The sequence below is a fragment of the Microchirus variegatus genome, assembly GCF_963457635.1.
Source record: "Microchirus variegatus genome assembly, chromosome: 2".
NCBI classification, from domain to species: Eukaryota; Metazoa; Chordata; class Actinopteri; order Pleuronectiformes; family Soleidae; genus Microchirus; species Microchirus variegatus.
The window spans coordinates 4,161,574-4,184,918 of record NC_139803.1 but is presented as its reverse complement, the minus strand read 5'-3'; the positions used below and the strand labels follow the sequence as shown (position 1 = coordinate 4,184,918).

Below are 23,345 nucleotides of genomic sequence, written 5' to 3'. Positions count from 1 at the left end.
TTGGGGAAAACGACAAAACAAGAATTTAGACTCTGTAACAGCTTCATATTTGGCAGGTGTTGCTCAATTTGAGATGATCTAAGCGTGAGAGCGCAAAACGCTTAAACTAAGTAGTAATTTCATACTTGAGAGTCACTCGGTGTTACTGTAAACACAGTAAAGCAGTGAAAGCGTCTCTGACTCTCTTTCACTTCAGGTTCCAGTTAACAGCACTAGCGGGACAAAGGTCGCAGAAATGAAGCGTAAAAAAAGGCGTTTGTTTGCTTGCTCGGCGTTTGATATCAAGCCCGGGGGGGAATTTCAGAACCAAAACGTGTCAGAACTTTCTTCCACTTCCACAGAAACGCTGGCCTCAACAACAACAACAACAACATACACTCAGGCTGGAAACATGACAGGTCTGACTTCCCCCAGAGACTGATGACACGCTGCTTCACGATTGGAGCATTTTTTTTTTTTTTTTTTTTTTTTAATGTAACTCACATCAATAATAATCCAAAATAATTCACACTTCTATTCAGATTACTATAAATCTAATAGAGTAAGACTTATTATTATTCAGCTGTAGGTTGAGTTTTTTTTTTCCTCTTTGTGCTTTCATGATCTCGACTCCACTTCCTGGAAAAAAAAACGAAAACACATGAAAGCCACACCCCCGCTGCCTTTGAGAGATAAATAGTGAGCAAACTTTCATTTCAGATTAGACCGCAGCAGCATTTATTATACTGAACATTGCACTTATACTGAGCTCTTTTTTTCTTCTTCATAACTGAAAGGATTTACAGACATGAAACGACTCCTGCTTGTTGCTCTGGTCGCCCTGATCCAGGCCAGTTATGGTAAATAATAAGCTTTCACTTTTATTTTGCTTCCACTCACGTTGGAGGAGTTTGTTGACGGTCACATTGTGGGGTCTCGCTGTTCTTCATTATAACTTTTAAGGTGAAGACATGGTTGGGTTAAGGTTAGGGTTAGTTAGGTCGGCGAGTATTTATGGGTTAGACTAGAGTAAGTCTCCAGGGAAATCAAACCAGGAAACCAGCCTTGTGTGTGTGCTCTTGTGTGCGTCTGGTCTTACAACTTTAGGGGCTTTTTGAGGTTTAAGACCTGCTTTTAGGATTAGGACTAGAATTAGATTTACGTTAGGGTGTGTGTGTGTGTGTGTGTGTGTTGTAGTATCTTGTTGCAGGACAAAAACAAATGTAAACGTATGATATTTTGTCTGGTACTCACAACTTTAAAGGACTTTTAAAGGAGTTAGGTTAAGTTTCGGTTAAGGGTTAGGGTTAGGCATGTCGATGCGATGATTACGATTAACTGAAGTGGCTCTGGCATTGTCTGTGAAGAATGTGTGTGTGTGTGTGTGTGTGTTCTTGTACTTGCGGCATACTGAGGACCAGTGAGGGTTTTTAACCAACAAAGAGAGGTCATTTTTACAGAGTGAGGACATTTTGGCCGGTCCTCACTTTGTTTTCATTGAAATCACTTCCTTAGGTTGCTATAACATGCTATACTCAATTTGTCAAAAAAAAAAAAAAAAAAAAAAAAATTTGGACGACATAGTATAGTATGACGTTTTTGTCAAATTTTGGAGCAAAAATTTTGGGTCAAATTTTTTTTTTCAAATTTTGGACGACATAGTATAGTATGTTTTTGTAAAATTTGGACCAAACATTTATTTTTTAATTGTGGTCGACATAGTATAGTATGACGTTTTTGTCAAATCTTTGCCCAATTTTTTTTTTCAAATTTTGGACGTCATAGTTTTGTATTATGTTTTTGTAAAATTTTTGACCAAAAAGAAAAAAAAAAAAAGAAAATCGAAAACGTTTTCCATCCCTTTTTGCTCTGGGGCTCCACCTGCAGACATTTTATGGTACTGCAACCAGTAGTTCTTTGTAGATGTCATTCATGAAGTAGATATTTGATAAAGATAAGTGAAAATGCTGGTCCTCACTTTGTCAGCAACCCAGTCCTCAGTATGCAGCAAGTACAAGAATGTGTGTGTGTGTCTTTAGTGACGTGCTTCCCCCTGCCAGTTTCACGGTTTGGACGAAAACAGGAAGTCTTAGTGACATTATTGACAGACTCTCTATGATCAGTTAAAAGTTTTTTTATATATATATGTACTGTGTGTTTGTGTGTGTGTGTGTGTGTGTGTGTGTGTAGAGGTCAACCACATATTCAGCCCCTTACTGGGAAGAACCCATCAGCTTGAAAGTGTTTGTATGTGTGTGTGTGTGTGCTCGTCGCAGTAAATCTTCCCCTGAGGTGAAAGACAAATTGGCTCCGCTGTCACTCCTGAAAAGTGGAAGAACCTGCTGGTCGTGTGGTCGTGGTGACATTGAAAGTATTGGCACTTTTCCAGCAGGAGCCCGGAACAAACAGCAGGAAGAAGGAGGGCTTGTTTTCAAAAGTGCTGCTAACCAGAAACAGCAGTTTGGGTCCCCGGTGTGGGTCAACATGTCCTCTTCCTCCTCCTCCTCCTCCTCCTCCAAAATCCATTCATGTTGTGATCAATAACCCACGTCTGTAATCTCTCTCCACGTGCAGCCACTTTGCTCATTAAAGGGCCGAGTCAGCCGGTTCTGGAGGGAGAGAGCGTCACGCTGGAGTGTTTGTACTCGGACTCCGAGCAGAACATCAGCCAGGTCTACTTTGAGGTCTACTCCAGGGTGAGTGGATGTGTGCGATTGGAGAAAAAACAGGAACAGAGAGATTCTTTTGAATTGCACTCCTCTTTCACCAGTTTAAATCATTGTTTGCCAAGTTGCTTTATTATAAGTCGTCAGCTTGACGAAGTGACTCATTTAGAACCCGTATCTCTAACACCCAATATCATTTTCAGTTGGTAAACAAAGTATTACATTTTTATTTATTTTTTAAATTTGTTCATCTAGATCAGGGGTTCTCAAAGTGTTGATACCTGAGGGCCAATTTAGGAACCCAACATTAGACTGAGGGCCGCCAAAGGGAAAAAAACGAAAAAAGAACACGGAAAGAAATCCCATTTGTAATAACTATGGCGTCTCAAATTTGACAAAACCGACATACTATACTATGTCGTTCAAAATTTTAACATTTCTGGGGGGAAACGTTTTTGGTCCAAAATTTGACTAAAAGCGTTGTACAATACTATGCTGTCCCAAATTCGACAATTTTTTTCAAAAAGAAATTTGGTCCTAAATTTGACAAAAATTTCATATATGCCGTCCCAAATTTGACTTTGTTTTTCCAAAAAATGTTGGTCCAAAATTTGACAAAAACGTCACACTATACTATGTCGTTAAAAATTTTAGGGGAAAAAAGTTTTTTGTCCAAAATTTGACAAAAACGTTGTACAATACTATGTCGTCCCAAATGTGACAATTTTTTGGGGAAAAATTTAAATGCCAAAATTTGACAAAAACGTCATACTATACTGTGTCACTATGTCATACGAAATTTGATGACATAGTAAATACAGTTGTACAGTTTACACTTATTGGTCTGTATCCAGTAATGTCCAATAAACATTTAACAAGCTTAGTAGCTCCTGGATTAAAACTATCAACTGTTATTCATTGCGGGGCCGCCAGAAATGTTTCTGCGGGCCGCCATTGGCCCCCGGGCCGCACTTTGAGAACCAATGATCTAGATGAATCACGATCAAAAGTTAGATTTTCTTCTAATGACTAAATGAATGAGTAAGCAGACAGTGTGTGCATTTCAGATACCATTGTTTAATTATATCTTTCTTTTTTAAACACAGAACTATGTGATTTCAAAGAAACTCAGGCTACGTTTACACTAGCTGGATATTTTCTTCCCTCCGTTTTCCAAACTAACTTTGTGCACACATCGTCGTTTTCAAAATCATCATCATTTTTTCGTTTCTATTAACCCGCATAAATATGCTGCCGAGAGCCGTCATAACTACTAAAACATAAAAACTACATAAAACTAATAAACTGAGTTTTTCCAAAATCTTGTGTGTAATTAAGTCTCTGTTTTTTAAAATACCCGTGCTAGTGTAAACGTAGCCTAAAAAAACAGAACAGCGTCACATGCCCCATAACCTTTATGACCAGGGTACATTTGTATTAACAACTATGTAAATATCACATGAATCACGTGTGAGAAATAAAACAGGGAAAGACAGCTGCATTTGAACGGCACTCCTCTTTTTTTTTTACCAATGAATTATTGCTTTAAACAGTGTTTCCCAAATCACTATATAAATCATGACATTAAGCACAAATTTGTGCTTAATGTAGCGACTCATTCAGGCCCATAATATCTCTAGCCCCCGCGTATAATTTTGCATTGGTAAACGAATGGATTTCCAAGAGATTATCCTACGAAAAATCCAACGACACGAGCGTGTGCACCCGCGCTCCGGGGAAAAAAGTGCGAGTGAGTTCGGCGAACGGACGATCTTCCATTTCTCAGTTATCACGGAGATTTTTCAGGTTTCTACCTCGCGTTATGGTTATGGTGACGGGTCGGGTTAGAGAAAGGGACAGTTAGGGTTAGGGGATAGAGCGCATCGTCACGTGACCGCGGCTCTGGTTGCGAAAATGACGCGCGGAAGCGTACGAAAACGGCGTGCGCTACTTTTTCGTAGCTTTCAGTATATGAATCTTTCATGAGAATAAGCTGTCGCAGGATAAATCGGTAGAAAGCGGATGTTATTTAAAACGTATATACAGATAAACGTTAACTTAGGCTAGCTTTACACGGCAACGATCTGAACACAAATCGCAAAAATGGCGTTTTTTCCCGGGTTTAGACGAGCGTCTTTGGGTGGAATTCTTTTGCACGGAGACGCAAAAGTGTGTGAAATTTGATGTAGTGTGCATGCCAGGTGGCTAGGTGGCGCTGTGAAGCACTGTCGTACAACAACACCAGGAGCGCACGCATGCGCCGAAACGTCCTTCTACTTCTCTCTAGTAGCGCGAAGTAGCAGCTAAGGTGACTTGGATCTGACGTCAACGGCGTACGGGAGGGATAGCCAGCGTGAGCAGCTCAGAGCGCACTTTTGCGTTTTTCAACCCTTTAGACGGGAACGTGACGACGGAGCGTTTCTAAGATTTCCACTCTGGAGGGCGGCTTTATTTTTTTTGCGTTTTTAAGCCCCAAAAACAACGTCGCCGTCTAAACGAAAGGCACATCTGATTTAAATATTTTGTCGTTTACACCCGGGAGCGTTGTCGTGTAAAGCACAGCCTAAAAGGCACGAAAAATTCTGCTAATCCCCCGTTTGGGGGACCCAGAAACCTACCGACCTTACTGTAGTCTTTGGGACGCGCTGGTTTCAGATGATATAAAAATGTACAGTGATTTAATGACTCGTGAATCATTTTTTACGATGTTTTTTATTTGCAGAGTGACGCACACACACTCTATAACCTTTTATAATCACGCAGTGTGCGAGAAAAACAGGCAAAGACGGATGTGTTTGAAACTGCACTCTTCTTTTATCAGTGACCAGTAAAAGTTAAAAGGTTAAAAACGCCCCAAATTTCCTTGGCGACCCCGCGACCCATCTGTGGGTCCTCCTGACCCAGTCTTTGGCAAACAGTGGTTTAAAATAAGATTTTGAAAACAATGTGTCATGATTTAATGACTCTTGTAAGATTGGGGAAAAACAAAAATGTGTGTACACACGCACTGCGTCACACGCCCTGTAACCTTTATAACCTGAATGCATGCGTGTTATCTGCCTCTGTATGAACACAAACAGCTCTATGTAAATGTCACAGGGAGCAGCTGATAGTGCTGAGAGCTTTAGCACACACAATAATCCCATTTTCGTTTACTTATCAGACAATAAGGACAAAACACAAACTTTATTAAAAAGAAATAAGCAGTTTTGTTTGTTACCATAAACTACAGATGGGAGGTTGTGAAATGTTTAATTTAATAATCGGGTTAAAAATGACTCAAAATAAGTTGATTGTGGTGATTTTCCATTGCTGGGATAATAATTATTGTGAATGACGACTATATTTATTTATTTTTCACCCGTCCATTATCTACTGCTTTATCTTCTACATGAGGGTCAAGGGTCGAGAATCTCAGCTGACATTTGGGCGATTGGTGGTGTACACGCTGGACCAGGCCAACCGTGCGACCTGTTTATTAATTTTTCTTTTTAATAATAATATTTTATACGGAGCCCCCGAAGTGACATGAAAAAAATAAAATAATAATATATATATATATTTTTTAAATCTCGAGTTTCAAAGTCGAGATCTCAAGTTTCCCAAAAATTTTTTTTTTTTTTATCTTTTTCCCATTTTTTTTAAACTTCCTAAAAATTGGAGAAAAATTGGAAACTTCAAAAAAAATTTTTTTTTTTTTTTTTTCGTCATTTTTTTTTTCTCTCATGTCACTTCAGGGGCTCTGTAATTTTACACGAACGACTTGAAAGTCTCACCAAAATTCCATGTCATTAACTTTGAAGTACCCTGAGAAGGACGCACCAGTTTTTCCAGTCATTCTAGGACCTTATGAACAGTAACGACCTTGTATAGCAGAAACTGCACGCCTCTGAAACAAAATCACTTTATTTATTTTGTCTACCCCTCGTGCGCGATTGTGCTTTGTCGAACCTGCTTGTCGAGACGCTTTTTTGGCAGAAATGGAGAAATGAGATAGCGAGAATAAACATTTGTCACTGTAATAAAAACAATAAAAGAGCAGGAAGAATCTCCTGGATGTACGTGGCAATATCTAAAACGTAAGTGACAATAAATAATAATAATAAAAAAGCAGATAAAGCACCTGCTTTTCCTTCCATAATTGTCATAAAAACACACCAGAATGTCGTCGTAACCCAGAAACAATCTGCAACGCATGACCTCCGACACTGAAAGAAAATAGGTTGTTTGAATTGTATTGATTATTCGCCCCAAATCGTCCCCGATACACCACATGTGTCAAACTGAAGGCCCGGGGAGCCAGATGTGGCCCGCCAAGTCATTTTATGTGGCCCACGAGTGATTAATTGGTCTTAAAAATATGCGCGTTGACCATAAACTACATTTCCCACAATGCACAGCGATTGCGTTACCCGCAAAGTGACGGCATCATCACCGCGGACTGGGTTACATCGATAATGCATCAATATGTGTAACTTGAATAAGTAATAAAGTTATTTAGCAACATGTTACCTTTTATTTTACATTATATTTGGTTACATTTAGTTACATTTATTCTGTATGACAGTTACATCTTGGCCCTTTGAGGGTCACCATTATACTGATGAATATACAAATGTAACATTTCTCCCAGTTGGCAAGAAAGTAAAATCCAGAGGTGGAAAAAGTACTAAAATATTGTACTCAAGTAAAAGTACCAATACTTTTGATGAAATATTATTCGAGTAGAAGTAAAAAGTAGTTCATTTGAAATGTACTTTAAGTAAAAGTTACTTGAGGGTTGTAATCCAAAACTATTTTGGAGATCACGCTACCAGTCACTTTTTCCAGACTAACACACCTGGATCATGTGATTCATAGTCCGATTGAAGCAGGTGAATAAACACGTTAGTCCGACTAAGGTCAGTCTTAGTCGGACTAACACACCTGGATCAATTACGTCACTTTTTTTTGTTCTGGTGTATATTTCCCCCCCCCCGTAGGTCTTCATTCATTGTGCTGAATTATTATTATTTTTTACTTGGTAACTGATAGGATTTATAAAGTAACTAAGTACAATACTTGAGTCGATACGTACTCGAGTAAAATACAAAATCCTGATTTTATTTAAATTGTACTTAAAAAAATACAAAATTCACAAAAAAAAAGTAGTAAATAGTAACTTGAGTAAATGTATTTCGTTACTTTCCACCTCTGGTGGAAAATTTTCCTGGGAGACTGGCTGAAAACGTTTTATCTTCATAAAGCTGAATAAAAGTGACTCAGTTCTTTCTTTCTTTCTCACTCTCTCTCCTCACCAGTACATACAGAGCTGGCGTCCGGTGTACGAGCGATCGTGGTGTTTCTTCTCGATGCTGACCGAGCGCAAGGCCAACAGCCTGGTGCTGTCCATCCCCCACGCGGCGCGCTACAACGAGGGCCCTTACCGCTGCGTGTCGTACGCCGAGAACGCGACGGCGCCGGACAACTCCACCGAGCCGCTGGCCTTCAAAGTGCACTGTGAGTGATAGTGAGGAGCTGAAACAATGAGGTCAAAGAGCGTTCTGCAGAAATACGACAACAGCAGCCGAGATAAATACAGCACGTGTCCTGCAAATTAGATACAGTTTGTTAAACTTTCTAATATATAAACCCAATGTCAAACAGTCTCGGGGGAGAAACCTTGTAATTGTCCTCGTATTTCCAACAAACCAAATGGTAGACAATCTTTTCAGACACTGTGGACACAACTTTCCTCTACGTGAGACATCGAAAAACACATTCAAACTTGATAACACAAGAAATCTTTAAGCTTTATGCCATTGGTTCTCAAAGTGTGGCCCGGGGGCCCAATGGCGGCCCGCAGAAACATTTCTGGCGGCCCCCGCAATGAATTACAGTTGATAGTTTTAATCCAGGAGCTACTAAGCTTGTTAAATGTTTATTGGACATTACTGGATACAGACCAATAAGTGTAAACAAAAATACTGGGTATTCACCTGGTGAATTTTAGTGTATTATTGGGTTATAAGCTGGTAATAAGCAGGTAGCTACAGCCCCCAATTACTAGCTATTTACCCAGTAAATATATGGTAACAGAAATGTGTTACTTGGTATTAATCTGTAATTAGAAGCTAAGAACAATGGCCAAAATACTGGGTAATTACCCAGTAAATTATAAAGCGTTATTATATTAACGCTTAAATAACATTATATTAACGCTTATATTACTTAAAGGGATACTTCACTGATTTGCTGATGTGGCTTTGTATCGCTAAATGATGTATTGTATTTTAAACATTTTGCTTCCCTCCCTCAGTTTTTCACTTGAGTTGTTAAAAAAAATCTGTTTTCCATTTTCAAAATTTGCCCTACTGTGATGCGAAACGCGTCGTTTGACTCACAGTAGGGCACATTTGGATAAGGGTAAACAGATTTCTTTACATGTCAGGCAAAAACTGAGGGAGGGAAGTACATTTTCTAAAAAAATACTGCTACTACTCCAGCAATACAAAGCCACATTCAAATCGGTGAAGTATCCCTTTAACGCTAAACTGTAGAACTGCAATCTGGTCATTAAAGTTATTACAAATGGGATTTCTTTCTGGGTTTTTTTCCCTTTGGCGCCCCCTCAGTCAAATGTTGGGTTCCTAAATTGGAACCTCAGGTATCAAAACTTTGAGAACCCCTGCTTTATGCAATGCAGCCAGCAAAACAAAGCAACGGCCGAAGTCGAGCAGATCCACTGAACAGAGCGATCCATGCTATAGGAGTAGTACAAGCAAATAATGTGCTGGGAGTTTGGGGTTTAATGTATGACGCATAATTACATGAAATTGCGTCCGCGTCCTATTATCGGCGTCCTCCGTCTTCTTAGTGGCTGTCAAATGGACAGATTGTAATGCGGTTTGATAAGCTCTTCAGATCTATGGGGGGGGGGATCAATAAGAGGCAAAAGACTGGAATGGACAGCGGAGGAGAGAGAGGCCAGCAGTTAGACGGTTAGACGTAGGGCATTTATTGAGATGGAGGAGAAAGTGAGTCATTATTCACAACAATGCCTCTCTAAAGACTTCGATGAAGATGAAACCTATTATCATTAGTATCGATTTTGCCTGGAACGGCCTGTTCCACTAGGGGGTGGAGGGGGAGGGGGGAGGGGGCATTCATACTTGGGGCCTGTACAGTATGTTCAAATGTTGCAAAACAATGCAAAACATAATGTCAATTTATTCAGTCATGCACCTGACTCTTAAAAGAGAGTGTATATCTCTATAGCTGCAACTCAGGATTATTTTCATAATCAATTAATCTGTTGATTATTTTCACAAGTAATCGAATAATCGTTTGGTCCATAAAATGTATATGGATATGCATATATCCATATACATTTGGACACACATATATATATATATATATATATATATGTGTGTGTGTGTATATATATGTATATGTATATATATGTATACGTGTATATATATATATATATACATATATATGTATATATAATAGGATAAATATAGTTTGTAAAGAGCATTTTTTGGACATCTTATTCTCAGCATCTCATACGCATTTGTACGGAGCCCTCGAAGTGACATGAGAAAAAAAAAAGATGAAAAAAAAAAATGAAATCTCGAGTTTCAAAGTCGAGATCTCGAGTTTCCCAAAAAAAGTAAAAAAAAAAAAAAAAATTAAACATTTTTTTTCATATTTTTTTGGGAAACGCGTCATTTTTTTTTTTTTCTCATGTCTCACTTCGGGAGCTACGTACATTTGTGTCTTAAAAGATATATATATATATATATATACATATATACATATATATATATATATTAGGGTTAGTCTCGATCTCGAGTTTCAAAAAAAAAGAAAAAATAATTGAATTTTTTTTTCATAATCTTTGAAAACTTCAGTTTCTTTTGACTGCCACCCGCTCAAACATTTTCAATTGAACCATGTTTTTTCAGCACCTTGGACAGCACTTTTTGGAAACTCAAGATCTCCACAAAAAAGGTTAGGGTTAGACTCGATCTCGAGTTTCAAAAAAAAAAACTCTTTTTCTTTTGACTGCCAGCCGCTCAAACATTTGAATTTTTGAATTTTGAATTTTGAATTTTTTGGGAAACTCGAGATTTCAATTTTTTTATTATTTTTTTTGTCTTTTTTTTTGTTTTTCTCATGTCACTTCGGGGGCTCCGTATATTTTTTTAGTTGAAAATCGAGAAAAAATTTTTTTTCAGTTTATCGCATTAAATAAGCTTCCCTCATTCTCTCTACATTTTAGACATGGGAGAGCTGTCACTGTCCAGGGAAGGCTACGCCAGGTACCTGGGTGTCCCACAGGAGCTGAAGGTGCATCCAGGGGATGATGTGGTGCTGACGTGCTCTGCCAGCTCTTCAGAGAAGCCAAGCTACTTCTGGCACAAGGAGGTGAGGCAGCCTCTGGAGTGTGTGCACCGAGGCAGTTTTCCTCATTATGCTTTTGGATGTACTTGTCATCCAAAAAGCCACCCCACTCTCCCTCTCCTCCTTTCAGCGTGACCTCTTTATTTTTGTATCCATCTTCTTCCAGGTCTCTCGTGGCTTTGTTCGAAACATATCCTCTCAACTTAAACACACACTCTCTCCCTGACTTTCTTAAGCTGCTCGTTTCGCTGCCTTCCATCTTCCTCGCTGTATTCAAAGTGACCTGTCGGCTTACAGGCCCATGCACCTCTCGCTGGGGGATTGCGGCTTGTCCACTTACGGAGGATTAATAGTTTAATGAGGTCTAGACAAGAGCCAGTCAACCTTAAAACAATTATGTGGGGGGGGGAGATTTCTAATGATTTTATTCAATCGGGCTCTTCGCTGAGCTAAGGAAGCCTCGCCCGGGGGGAAATTAAGACAACTCGGTGTGTAAAATGCTATTGTGACAACTGCGGTGTATAGGACAAGAACAGAGTCGATGAGTCGGGAGATTCACTTTGAACGTGTCATCGAAAATCACCGCCGCTGCCACGAGCAGGTAACGGACGCGGCGAAGCTACAATAATGCAGCGACGAGGACATCATGGGAATTGGCCGACATAACGGCTGAGTTTCCTCCTTTGTTATTCTTCTTTAGAAGTTAGCTGGAGGCGGTTAATGCGCTTGTTAAAGGGTCACAGTTAATCCTGGTTTTAAATGGGCTTACAAGTGCAAATCCAATTGTGTGGACTTTATATACGGCTAATAGTCTTGAACGTGATTGTGTGTAAGTGCTTCACGGTTTTCATTTTGAGGGACAGCAACAGTTGGTGGATGATTTTTCTGAAATGTTTTTTTAAATGATTTACTTATCTTCAAAGAGAGAATTCAGAACTTTTATTCTGAAAAAATATGAAATGATTCAAAGAGATTCTGTATTTGCTTGATGAATGCTGTTGAAAAATGTGATGAATGCTGTTGCTGTTATTGAAATCACTTCCTTAGGTTGCTATAAAATGCTATACTCAATTTGTCAAAAAAAAAAAAAAAACACATTTTGGACGACATAGTATAGTAAGACGTTTTTGTCAAATTTGGGACCAAAAATTTTTGATCACATTTTTTCATTTTTTTTGGTCGACAGTATAAGTATGATGTTTTTGTGAAATTTTGGACCAACATTTTTTTTTCAAAATTGTTTTCAACTTTTGGATGACATAGTATAGTATGATGTTTTTGTCAAATTTGGGACCAAAAAATTTGGGTCAAATTTTTTTTTTCAAATTTTGGACGACAGAGCATAGTATGACGTTTTTGTCAAATTGTGGACCAAAAAATTTGGGTCAAATTTTCTTTTCATATTTTTTGGGGAAACGCGAGATTTCAAAGATTTAAAAAAAAGTTTTTTCGTAATTTTTCTTTTTTTCTCATGTCACTTCGTGGGCTCCGTACATTTGTGTCTTAAAAGAGTCTTCATAACGAATTGGTTAAACACAACAACAAAACACATTAGAGCTGAAGATAAAAGTAAAAGTTTACTCAGACTGACGTGTTTACGGGACAATAAGAAAAGAGTAATTGTTTTAGTCCGACTAAAATCGAACTTTTAACATGAATGTAAACACATGTAGTTGCTGGAGCTTCATTTTTTGTCTTCCTGCAACTGGTTTTGTTTCCAGTGTGTTTATAACCATTGGCAATGGGAATTGTTTTTAAAATGTATAGCCACTAATAATTGTGTGAAGGAGACTTTACAGTCTGCGTGACTGGCAGCTTCCTCGCCTGGAGCTCATGACTCACTCTATCAATGTGTCTGCAGGTGTATTTACATACTTCACAAGACCTCTAGAAACCAGAAGTGACACATAAAACAAAAATTTTTGATCAAATTTTTTTATTTTTTTTGGTCGACAATATAAGTATGATGTTTTTGTCAAATTTTGGACCGAAATTATTTTTTCAAAATTGTTTTCAACTTTTGGATGACATAGTATATAGTATGACGTTTTTGTCAAATTCTGGACCAAAAAATTTGGGTAAAATTTTTTTTTTCACATTTTGGACGACATAGTATAGTATGACGTTTTTGTCAAATTTTGGACCAACATTTTTTTTGTCAAAGATTTTTTTTAAATTTTGGACGACATAGTATATAGTACGACGTTTTGGTCAAATTTTGGACCAACAATTTTGGGTCAAATTTTTTTTTTTAATCTTGGACGACAGTATTGTATGACGTTTTTGTCAAATTTTGGACCAAAAAATTTGGGTCAAATTTTTTTTTTCATATTTTTTTAGGGAAACGCGAGATTTCAAAGATTTAAAAAAAAGTTTTTTCGTCATTTTTTTTTTTTCTCATGTCACTTCGTGGGCTCCGTACAATTGTGTCTTAAAAGAGTCTTCATAACGAATTGGTTGAACACAACAACAAAACACATTAGAGCTGAAGATAAAAGTAAAAGTATACTCAGACTAACGTGTTTACGGGACAATAAGAAAAGAGTAATTATTTTAGTCCGACTAAAATCGAACTTTTAACATGAATGTAAACACATGTAATTCCTGGAGCTTCATTTTTTTTCTTCCTTCAACTGGTTTTATTTCCAGTGTGTTCATAACCATTGGCAATGGGAATTGTTTTTAAAATGTATAGCCACTAATAATTGTGTGAAGGAGACTTTACAGTCTGCGTGACTGGCAGCTTCCTCGCCTGGAGCTCATGACTCACTCTATCAATGTGTCTGCAGGTGTATTTACATACTTCACAAGACCTCTAGAAACCAGAAGTGACACATAAAACAAATGTTTGACGGAGTGTGTTTAGGTGTGTGTGTGTGTGGCCCACTTTTATATTTGACAAGAAAGGATATGGTACAGGAAGTTGCATCAGAATGACAGACGGTCACTGTGGACACGTCGGGGCCCCTGGTAATGACAGCTAGGATAGAGGCAGAAACGCTCCACTGCTTTAGGAGCCAGTGGATTTGCATACAAAATGCTGCTTTGGCCAGACCTGTCCTTTATGGGAAATCCTCTTAATTCCAATCCATTCAAATTGAAATAGACTTTCTTGGCAGGAGCTGTGGCTCTCAGAAGCCAAATCATTTGCATGGTGTAATTTTTTTTTTAAAACTCCATTCTTCACATTTGTTTGTTTTCCAATCCAAAGGCCTGTTTATTTGTTTCCTCCCATGTTGGGATCTGTCTCGTAACAATGCTGATATTCTGTGTGTCCACAATTCATCCCTCTCCCTCTTGCCATCTCATTACAAGTTGTGTTAACAATGTGTTGCAGCAGCAGCAGCGTTGTGTGTAGATGATGGTGTTATTTATCTGGGTTATTGGCTCGTGTTGTATTCACTCACTGGGATTACTGCCCAGGTAAATACGCTCCGTCTTCCTGTCTCTGTCCCAATGTTACCGCCTTTAGAGACGGCGCAATACATCGTATTGTTGCACATTGCGATGAAAAAGCACTCGGAGTAAGTTGATAGTGGTGAATTTGTATAGTTGGGGTAATCCTGAAGTGGAAAAAACATCACTATTATTTCATGTGAGTGTGGTCCTAGTGATTTTGAAGTGCCATAGAGGGCCAGTCATTCCAGAACCTCATGATTTATAATGATTACTATCACAATATTTTCATGAATCACAGTTATTTAGATCAGGAAAAATCATATTTACATTGTTCACTGTGTTAATTCATGTCTTGCGATCTTATCATTCCATGCCCGATCTTCAGTCTCTCGGTTTCCCCCCCGTCTATTTCGTTGTCTTTATTTGTTCCTCTCAGTTTCTTGCTTCCCTGCTGCACTTGTCAAATATGACAGATGTGTATGTTTTCCTCTCCGACTCGCTCTTTTACCAGTAAGGGTTGTTTATTCTCCATCTCTTTTCCGTTCTCAGCAGATCACACTTTTACCTTTCTACTGACGCGGCCCTCATTCATATTTGTTTCCCGCTCACTTAGGGCCTGATTTACTAAAACTTTGCGCGTGCAAAAACGTGCGCAAACTGGGGCAAAAATAGCTCTCGCAATCCATTTAGGGGTCTTGCCTTAAAGCGGATCTAGACCGGAAGTTCCAATTAACGTTTTTTTTTTAAGTGTGTATCTGCGTCATAACCTTGTTTATGAAGCCCTGAAGGTTCTAAACAAACAGTTCAGCCACTGCTGAGAACGCTGTGTTTTATTGTAATCTCGGGCTCAGAGAGATCTCTGAAAAAACCTGGTCCGGTTACGTAAACACCGGTTCTCCTGAACAGCAGATCGTCCTGCTCCGGGTACTAGTCCAGGTACTAGTCCGGGCACTAGTCCGGGCACATCCGGTTGCGTACATTGAACCGCAGAAGAAGAATAACGTCCGTTGTGGAGGTGTTTCACGAGCGACAGTGTCTTCTGACTCTGGGTCTGACTCCGGGTCAAAGGTCGTCAAAGGACCTGCGGCGGGGAGTCGTGAAGAAGCTGTTAAAACAATGTTTTGATAATGAGTAGCAGTGCATCCACCGTTCCAGAGGGGGGAGCTGCGCTTCTGAGAGCTGGTGTGCTGAATATGTCACTTCCGGGTATTGGCCAATCACAAGACAGTCTGTCTGTCTTCTGGGGGTGAGATTTATGTCTGAAATATCGCGGCTGGGCAACAGCGTCAGAAAAGAGGATTTCTATCGGCTCGTTTACAGCAACTAGGAGGTTTTTGACCACAAAAACAAGTTAATGTATGTAAGTAGACCTCCATAACTAACATATATGTGCAACAGGACCAACTCTATGTCCGCTTTAACTGACACAGCAGTGCGCACACATGGCTGCGGTTACGCACATATTTCCGCACCCCTCTGAAGCATAATCCATAAACAAAAATACTATTTGTAAATCAGGAAATTACGCTTTTCCAGAGCATGTTCAACTTTGGTATTTGGTATAACCCGCAAAACGCAAAACCAGCAGCAGGCGCTGTAGCGCTTTCTGTTTTCTGTAGTAAATCAGGCTCCTTATTCTCTCCCATTTGTCTCTTGTCTTTTCATCGCAGGGCAGCGACTGGATCCTGCCTTCGTCTACGCTGACACTGAGGAAGGCGAGCGTGACGGATGAAGGACAGTACACCTGCATGGCCGAGCATCGTTCCGTGGAGTCGCTCAGCAAGAAGCGCTCGGTCAGAATCACTGTGCTGCCAGGTAAGAAAAGACCTCACATCTTCCCGGACAAGGCCGGCTGCCAGTTTTACTGCCCGCAGCATTATTATTATTTTTTTTTTTTTTCTCCTCGCTTCCTCTTTCCAAAAAACTGCTTTGGTGATTTCTCATAAGTGCAGGGGAATTCACTGGATCCCGTGAGCCAGAAGAAAATAAAACTGTAAAAATGTGGTAATGAAACGGGTTCTTGAATTATGTCTGTGCTGCACTTACGTCATTAGATTAGGGCTGTCGCTTTTTTTCAAAACTCGAGTTTGAATGAATATTTATTGATAAGCTATTCCTTTTTACGGATATTCATATATTTCCCCTGTCCAAAACTCACCCCCCCATCACAAATGTGAGGTCATTATTCGTAATATTGCAGCAAACACACCCTACTATAGGGGTTGTGGATGATTCACACACTTGATTTGGCAGAGATCCCACACCCACCCATTGATCCGGGCTTGGGACCAGCACAAGGAGTGAATTTACCTTTACATGAGGAGGTGGAGTAATGTCATTTTACCACAGGACATCTGTAATATCAATGGCCTATTAGCACAGGATAAGAAATCTCAGTAAAATGACAAGACTCTTAACCCAATGATTACAAATCGGATTTCTTTCTGTTTTTTTTCCTTTTGCGGCACTCAGTCCAATGTTGGGTTCCTGAATTGGCCCTCAGGTATCAAAACTTTGAGAACCCCTGGTTTAGAACATGAAGCATTAGAACATTTATTTATTGAACCTTTATTTAACCAGAGAAAAGACCCATTGAGATCAATTGAGATTTAATGCCTTCTATGTTTGAGGAGTCTCTTTTTATCTGCTGCATGAATTATAAGGAAGAAGACTTCCGTGACATCACAGAAAACACTGCAAGTTAGAAAAGTCAAATTTGGGACAGCATATATGTCATTTTTGTCAGATTTTGGACCAATTTTTTGGGGGAAAAAAATTGTCAGATTTGGGACGGCATATGTAATTTTTGTCAAATTTTGACCCGAACATTTTTTTGATTATTTTTTTTCAAATTTGGGACGGCATTTGTAATTTTTCAACGTTTTTGTCAAATTTTGGACCTACATTTTTTTTCACAGTTGAACTTTCCCTTCCAAGTTTCCAAGACGTCTAAAGAATAAAAGTGACAACCATATGCCAAATTTGACAAAAATGACATATGCCGTCCCAAATTTGACAATTTTTTTCAAATAAAATTCCGGTCCAAAATTTGACAAAAATTCCATATATGCCGTCCCAAATTTGAAAAAAGATTTCAAAAAAATTTTTGGCTCAAATTTTGGCAAAAAAAGACATATGACATCCCAAATTTAAGTCAATTTGGGATGTCAGTCAATTTTGTCAGTACCTGTCGTAGTTTTTGTGTGTACATTGTAGACGTTAGCGCTTGTTTTGTGTGTTTTTTTTAAAATCTTGAATGTGGTCAGAATTTCAAGTTGTAATGTCAATTGACTGACATCCAAAAAAATTGGTCCAAAATTTGACAAAAATTACATCTATGCTGTCCCAAATTTGACAATTTAAAAAAAAAAAAAAATGTTTGTCCAAATTTTGACAAAAACGTCATACTATACTATGTCGTCCAAAATGTGACCATTTTTTGGGGAAAAACTTAAATGCCAAAATTTGACAAAAATGTCATACTCTACTGTGTCACTATGACATAGTAAATACAGTTGTACAGTTTACACTTATTGGTCTGTATCCAGTAATGTCCAATAAACATTTAACAAGCTTAGTAGCTCCTGGATTAAAACTATCAACTGTAATTCATTGGCCCGCGGGCCGCACTTTGAGAACCAATGCTTTAAGAGGACGGCTTGGCAGCTGGAGTCGTGCAGCTTTGCACCATGGCAATATTTGCCGCCACCGTCGGTCGTGAAAATCAAAGCCGCAGCGGTGACGTCTAACGTTTGCCTGTCGCACCTTCAAGGGTGAGCAAACATTATTCCAGCATCTACAAAAATTATTACCGTTTTAATTAGTACACGTGCTCCAGAGAAGATAGAGGAGACACCGCGCGGAGCACGGTGACCAATGAGTCAATTGCGGCAGTAATAAGATAACGCCGGCGTAATAAATAACATGCATTGGCTTAATTGCATTTTTAGAGGTTGTGTAATTTCTGTGATTGAAATCACGGGGACCATGAATCGCGCTGAGCTGAGCTGAGCTGAGCTGAGGGGAAAACTGCGGCGCGTTAACACAGTGCAGTCGTCTCACAGGTCACTGATAAAGATGATGAAGATCGATGAAGGGCCATAAATCGGATCAGCTATAACACACCGTAATGAAATTAGTACCGCGCTCGGTTTGTGTGGCGTTCATGTTTTCACGAGAAGTGAGCCACAAACTGTCATCTATAAACACGAGCATTGAAAAGCAGAATTCTAAAATCACACTGTGCTGTATCCCTCAGCTCGTCTGATTTCTCATTGTAGGACAAATAAAATCAAAAGAAATAAGTTATAACAAGTCTTCAGTGTGTCTCTTCACTCTGAACTGCACTTAAGTAAAAGTTTGTAGAGAAGAAAACAAAGAATCAAAAGGTCAGATAAAATAGTTTTGGTCTTGTGTGTTTGCGTTATCTTCTCGTCCTTTAAAGTTATCGCTGCGACGTCCTTTGACATTTCGGTGGTAATTTCCCTTTGGGCCTTTTTTGTCACCTTTTCTAATTTGCAGTGTTTTCTGTGATGTCACGGAAGTCTTCTTCCTTATAATTCATGCCGCAGATAGAAAGAGACTCAACTTAGACATAGAAGGCATTAAAGGTTTCACACAGATGACAACTTACATGTAAGCATCTAATGTATGGTTGTCACTTTTATTCTTTAGACATCTTGGAAACTTGGAAGGGAAAGTTCAACTGCGAAAAAAAATTTAGGTCCAAAATTTGACAAAAATTACATATATGCCGTCCCAAATTTGACAAAATTTTGTCAAAAAAAAATGTTGTCCAAAATTTGACAAAAATGACATATATGCTGTCCCAAATTTGACAATTTAAAAAAAAAAAAATTTGGTCCAAAATTTGACAAAAATGACATATATGCTGTCACAAATTTGAAAATATTTTCCCCAAAAAAATTTGGTCCAAAGTTTGACAAAAATTACATATATGCCGTCCCAAATGTGACAATTTTTTTCACAAAAAAATTTGGTCCAAAATTTGACAAAAATTACATATATGCTGTCCCAAATTTGACTTTTCTAACTTGCAGTGTTTTCTGTGATGTCACGGAAGTCTTCTTCCTTATAATTCATGCCGCAGATAGAAAGAGACTCAACTTAGACACAGAAGGCATTAAAGGTTTCACACAGATGACAACTTACACGTAAGCATCTTGAAAAAAAATTGTCAAATTTAATTCTAAAATGTTGATTCTCTCTATGGACTTTGGTGCAGAAGAGTGAGCAAGTTGAGAAACATCATTTCTCCAGTAGAAAAGGCTGATTAATTTGAGATTATGAGGTGAAACATTTAAAGTTATCGATAAAATATTGTAGATTTAAGCAGGTACAGATTGAAGGGACCAAAATACCTCAAGTGTCGCATTTTACAGAAACACTTATACTAAGTGTAAGTAAAGCGTTTTTTGACAGGCTTTGCTTTTTTTATTTATCGTTTTTCAAAATCAAAATAAAGAGATACTGCATTATAATATTAGTTGCATAATGATGCAGAAATTCGTAACCCCATTGGTTTCAGGCTGTTTTTTTGGTATTTTGTTTAAATTTTCTATTTAGTTGGCTTGTTTTCCTAAAAATATCTGATGAAACTGAAAGGAACTCCTGTGGTTTTCCTGCAGTCAAAATGGCTACCAAAGAAAGGGTCAGTTTTGATTCACCAAAGCATTTAAAAATGAATATGAAAGCATTTTTAATGATCACAGGCTGAAGATACACAGCGTTGTGTGTGTGGAAATATAACTGTACACTTTTTCCCCACCACAAACAAACAATGAGGTGAGCTGTTTGAAGATGTGCCCAGAGGCAGGAAGCTCAGTTTAGCTGATTTCCGATTCCACGTGAAGCATGTGTGCATCACCTTCATGTCTGACTCTTCCCGTCCCCACAGAGGACGCCCCCTGGTACGAGTCCAGTAATGGCCGTCTCATTCTGATGACCTCGGCGGCTGGCGTGGCTCTCCTGGTCTTCATCCTCTCCATGAGTGTGTTCCTTTGCCGCAGGGCCAAGCAAACCAACACCGCCAGCAAGGGACCCATGTAAGAAAAAAGGACTGTCGGAGTGTTCGGGTCTGCCGCTCCTCTCTCATAATAAACAATCTCTCTGCTCTTTGCTCGCGATCCTCCTCTTAAATCACTCTCAGAATGTGATGTATATCGCGCCCGTGGACGGGAGCGCAGTGTGTGCTTGTTTCGTTCCTTGACAACGCTTTATCCACCTTTTCCCATTTTCACTAACTCAGCTCCGGTCTCTCCTCCCTAAAGTTTTGATTTATATTGCAGATATGGCTGTTGCAGCACTATTTCATTCTGTCTCATGTGATTGAACAAGGGCAATTTCGCTTATAGTGTGTGTCGTCTGAGTGCCAGCGTTCACTTTGGTGTGTGTGTGTGTCTAAAATACCTCTGCTCGAATGCACAGACCGGTGCCTGGTTGCTTTTTATGTGTTTTAAAAAGTATTATCCACTCTGAATATGAGTCAGCCTCAGTAGGACTGACATTTCTTGACCCCATCTCCGATCTTTTTCATGCTCCCTCCCCTGAAAAACGAGGTTATTAACACCAGGTTGACTTATTTGAGAGTGTATAAGCTACAACCAGGGACGCTGCGACGATAAGATCATTAGCGGGAATTCCCATTAAACCTGTATGCTGCTGCTGACAGTATGCTAATGTGCGCCATGACCCTATGTAGCTTCGCTCATTAAATTTTTCCTTTTTTTTCTCAGGAGCTGAAAAAAAAGTTATTTCAAAAGACAGAATTTCCATAAATGCATGTATAATTTCAAACAGGAAGCATACTTTTATAAAACTAATATAAAAATTAAAAAAAAACAGAGAATCTGTTCTTTATCCCATGAACGGATTCTCCTGTGTCAGTACGTTCGCGAGCGAGATTCACGTCCTCAGCCGCAGTTCTCCAGTGTCGGTACGTTCCAGAACGAGATTCACATCGTCAGCCACAGTTCTCCAGTGTCAGTACGTTCGCAAACGAGATCCACGTCCTCAGCCACAGCTCTCCAGTGTCGGTACGTTCCAGAACGAGATTCACGTCCTCAGCCACAGTTCTCCAGTGTCGGTACGTTCCCGAACGAGATTCACGTCCTCAGCCACAGCTCTTCAGTGTCGGTACGTTCGCGAACGAGATTCACGTCCTCAGCCACAGTTCTCCTGTGTCGGTACGTTCGCGGACGAGATTCACGTCCTCGGCCACAGTTCTCCAGTGTCGGTACGTTCGAGAACGAGATTCACGTCCTCAGCCCCAGTTCTCCAGTGTCAGTACGTTCGCGAACGAGATTCACGTCCTCAGCCACAGTTCTCCAGTGTCAGTACGTTCGCGAATAGATTCACGTCCTCAGCCACAGTTCTCCTGTGTCAGTACGCTCGCCAACGAGATTCACGTCCTCAGCCACAGCTCTCCTGTGTCGGTACGTTCGCGAACGAGATTCACGTCCTCAGCCACAGTTCTCCAGTGTCAGTACTTTCGCAAACGAGATTCACGTCCTCAGCCGCAGCTCTCCAGTGTCGGTACGTTCGCGAACGAGATTCACGTCCTCAGCCGCAGCTCTCCAGTGTCGGTACGTTCCAGAACGAGATTCACGGCCTCAGCCACAACTCTCCTGTGTCCGTACGTTCGCAAACGAGATTCACGTCCTCAGCCACAGTTCTCCAGTGTCGGTACGTTCGCGAACGAGATTCACGTCCTCAGCCACAGCTCTCCAGTATCGGTACGTTCGCGAACGAGATTCACGTCCTCAGCCACAGTTCTGCAGTGTCAGTACTTTCTCCAACGAGATTCACGTCCTCAGCCACAGCTCTCCAGTGTCGGTACGTTCGCGAACGAGATTCACGTCCTCTACCACAGCTCTCCAGTGTCGGTACGTTCGTGAACGAGATTCACGTCCTCAGCCACAGTTCTCCAGTGTCAGTACGTTCGCGAACGAGATTCACGTCCTCAGCCACAGCTCTCCTGTGTCAGTACGTTAGCGAACGAGATTCACGTCTTCAAGCACAGCTCTCCAGTGTCGGTACGTTCGCGAACGAGATTCACATCCTCAGCCACAGTTCTCCAGTGTCAGTACGTACACGTACGAGATTCACGTCGTCAGCCACAGCTCTCCAGTGTCAGTACGTTCGCGAACGAGATTCACGTCCTCTACCACAGCTCTCCAGTGTCGGTACGTTCGCGAACGAGATTCACGTCCTCAGCCACAGCTCTCCTGTGTCCGTACGTTCGCGAACGAGATTCACGTCCTCAGCCGCAGCTCTCCAGTGTCGGTACGTTCGCGAACGAGATTCACGTCCTCAGCCACAGCTCTCCTGTGTCCGTGCCTATGAATCTTACTAAATGTTACACACTTGCCAATTAAGGGAGTGTGAGACGACAACAGCGGCGTTCACACCTTGGTTACTTCCTGTACTTCTTAATTCATCAAAATAAGCATAATGTGTACAAAGAGAAACGGAGAGTAAAATAGAGACAAATGGACTTTCTCATCAACAGCCATGTGTGGCTCCACCGCTCAGTCCTACACTACAATTTCCTCACTTATTCTGTCCTAGTGCCTACTGGGAGGTCGATACACTGATAATCACGCTCCTCTGTCTTTCCCCCCCCATCTCTCTCTCTCTCTCTCTCCTCAGCGATGACCACTCTCAGAAGAAGCCCATCTACAAAGGCAGTTCAGAATCCCTGCCATCTGCCTGCGGAGACAAACAGCCTCTGGTGTGACTGCACCGGCTGGAGGATGAGGAGGGATGAAGATGGAGTCGATGGCCAGAAAAAGGAGCGATGACTTGCCTTGAAGAGGATAGTTAAGGAAATGGTTTACATTTAGGGAGGGAGGGAGGGGAGGGAGAGAATGGTGTTATTAGTTGACTATACATTGT

General features: G+C 40.1%; 1 protein-coding gene across 1 annotated transcript; it reads left to right on the top strand.

Annotated features, from left to right (window-relative positions):
• The first annotated feature begins 710 nt into the window (after positions 1-710).
• Positions 711-23,308, top strand: LOC310940136 (advanced glycosylation end product-specific receptor). Its single transcript, XM_083905069.1, has 7 exons — positions 711-839; positions 2,554-2,675; positions 7,946-8,144; positions 10,909-11,054; positions 16,100-16,244; positions 20,347-20,494; positions 23,100-23,308. The coding sequence occupies exons 1-7, from the start codon at positions 788-790 to the stop codon at positions 23,185-23,187; spliced, it is 900 nt and encodes a 299-aa protein (XP_083761195.1). The 5' UTR covers positions 711-787; the 3' UTR covers positions 23,188-23,308.
• Positions 23,309-23,345: the final 37 nt, after the last annotated feature.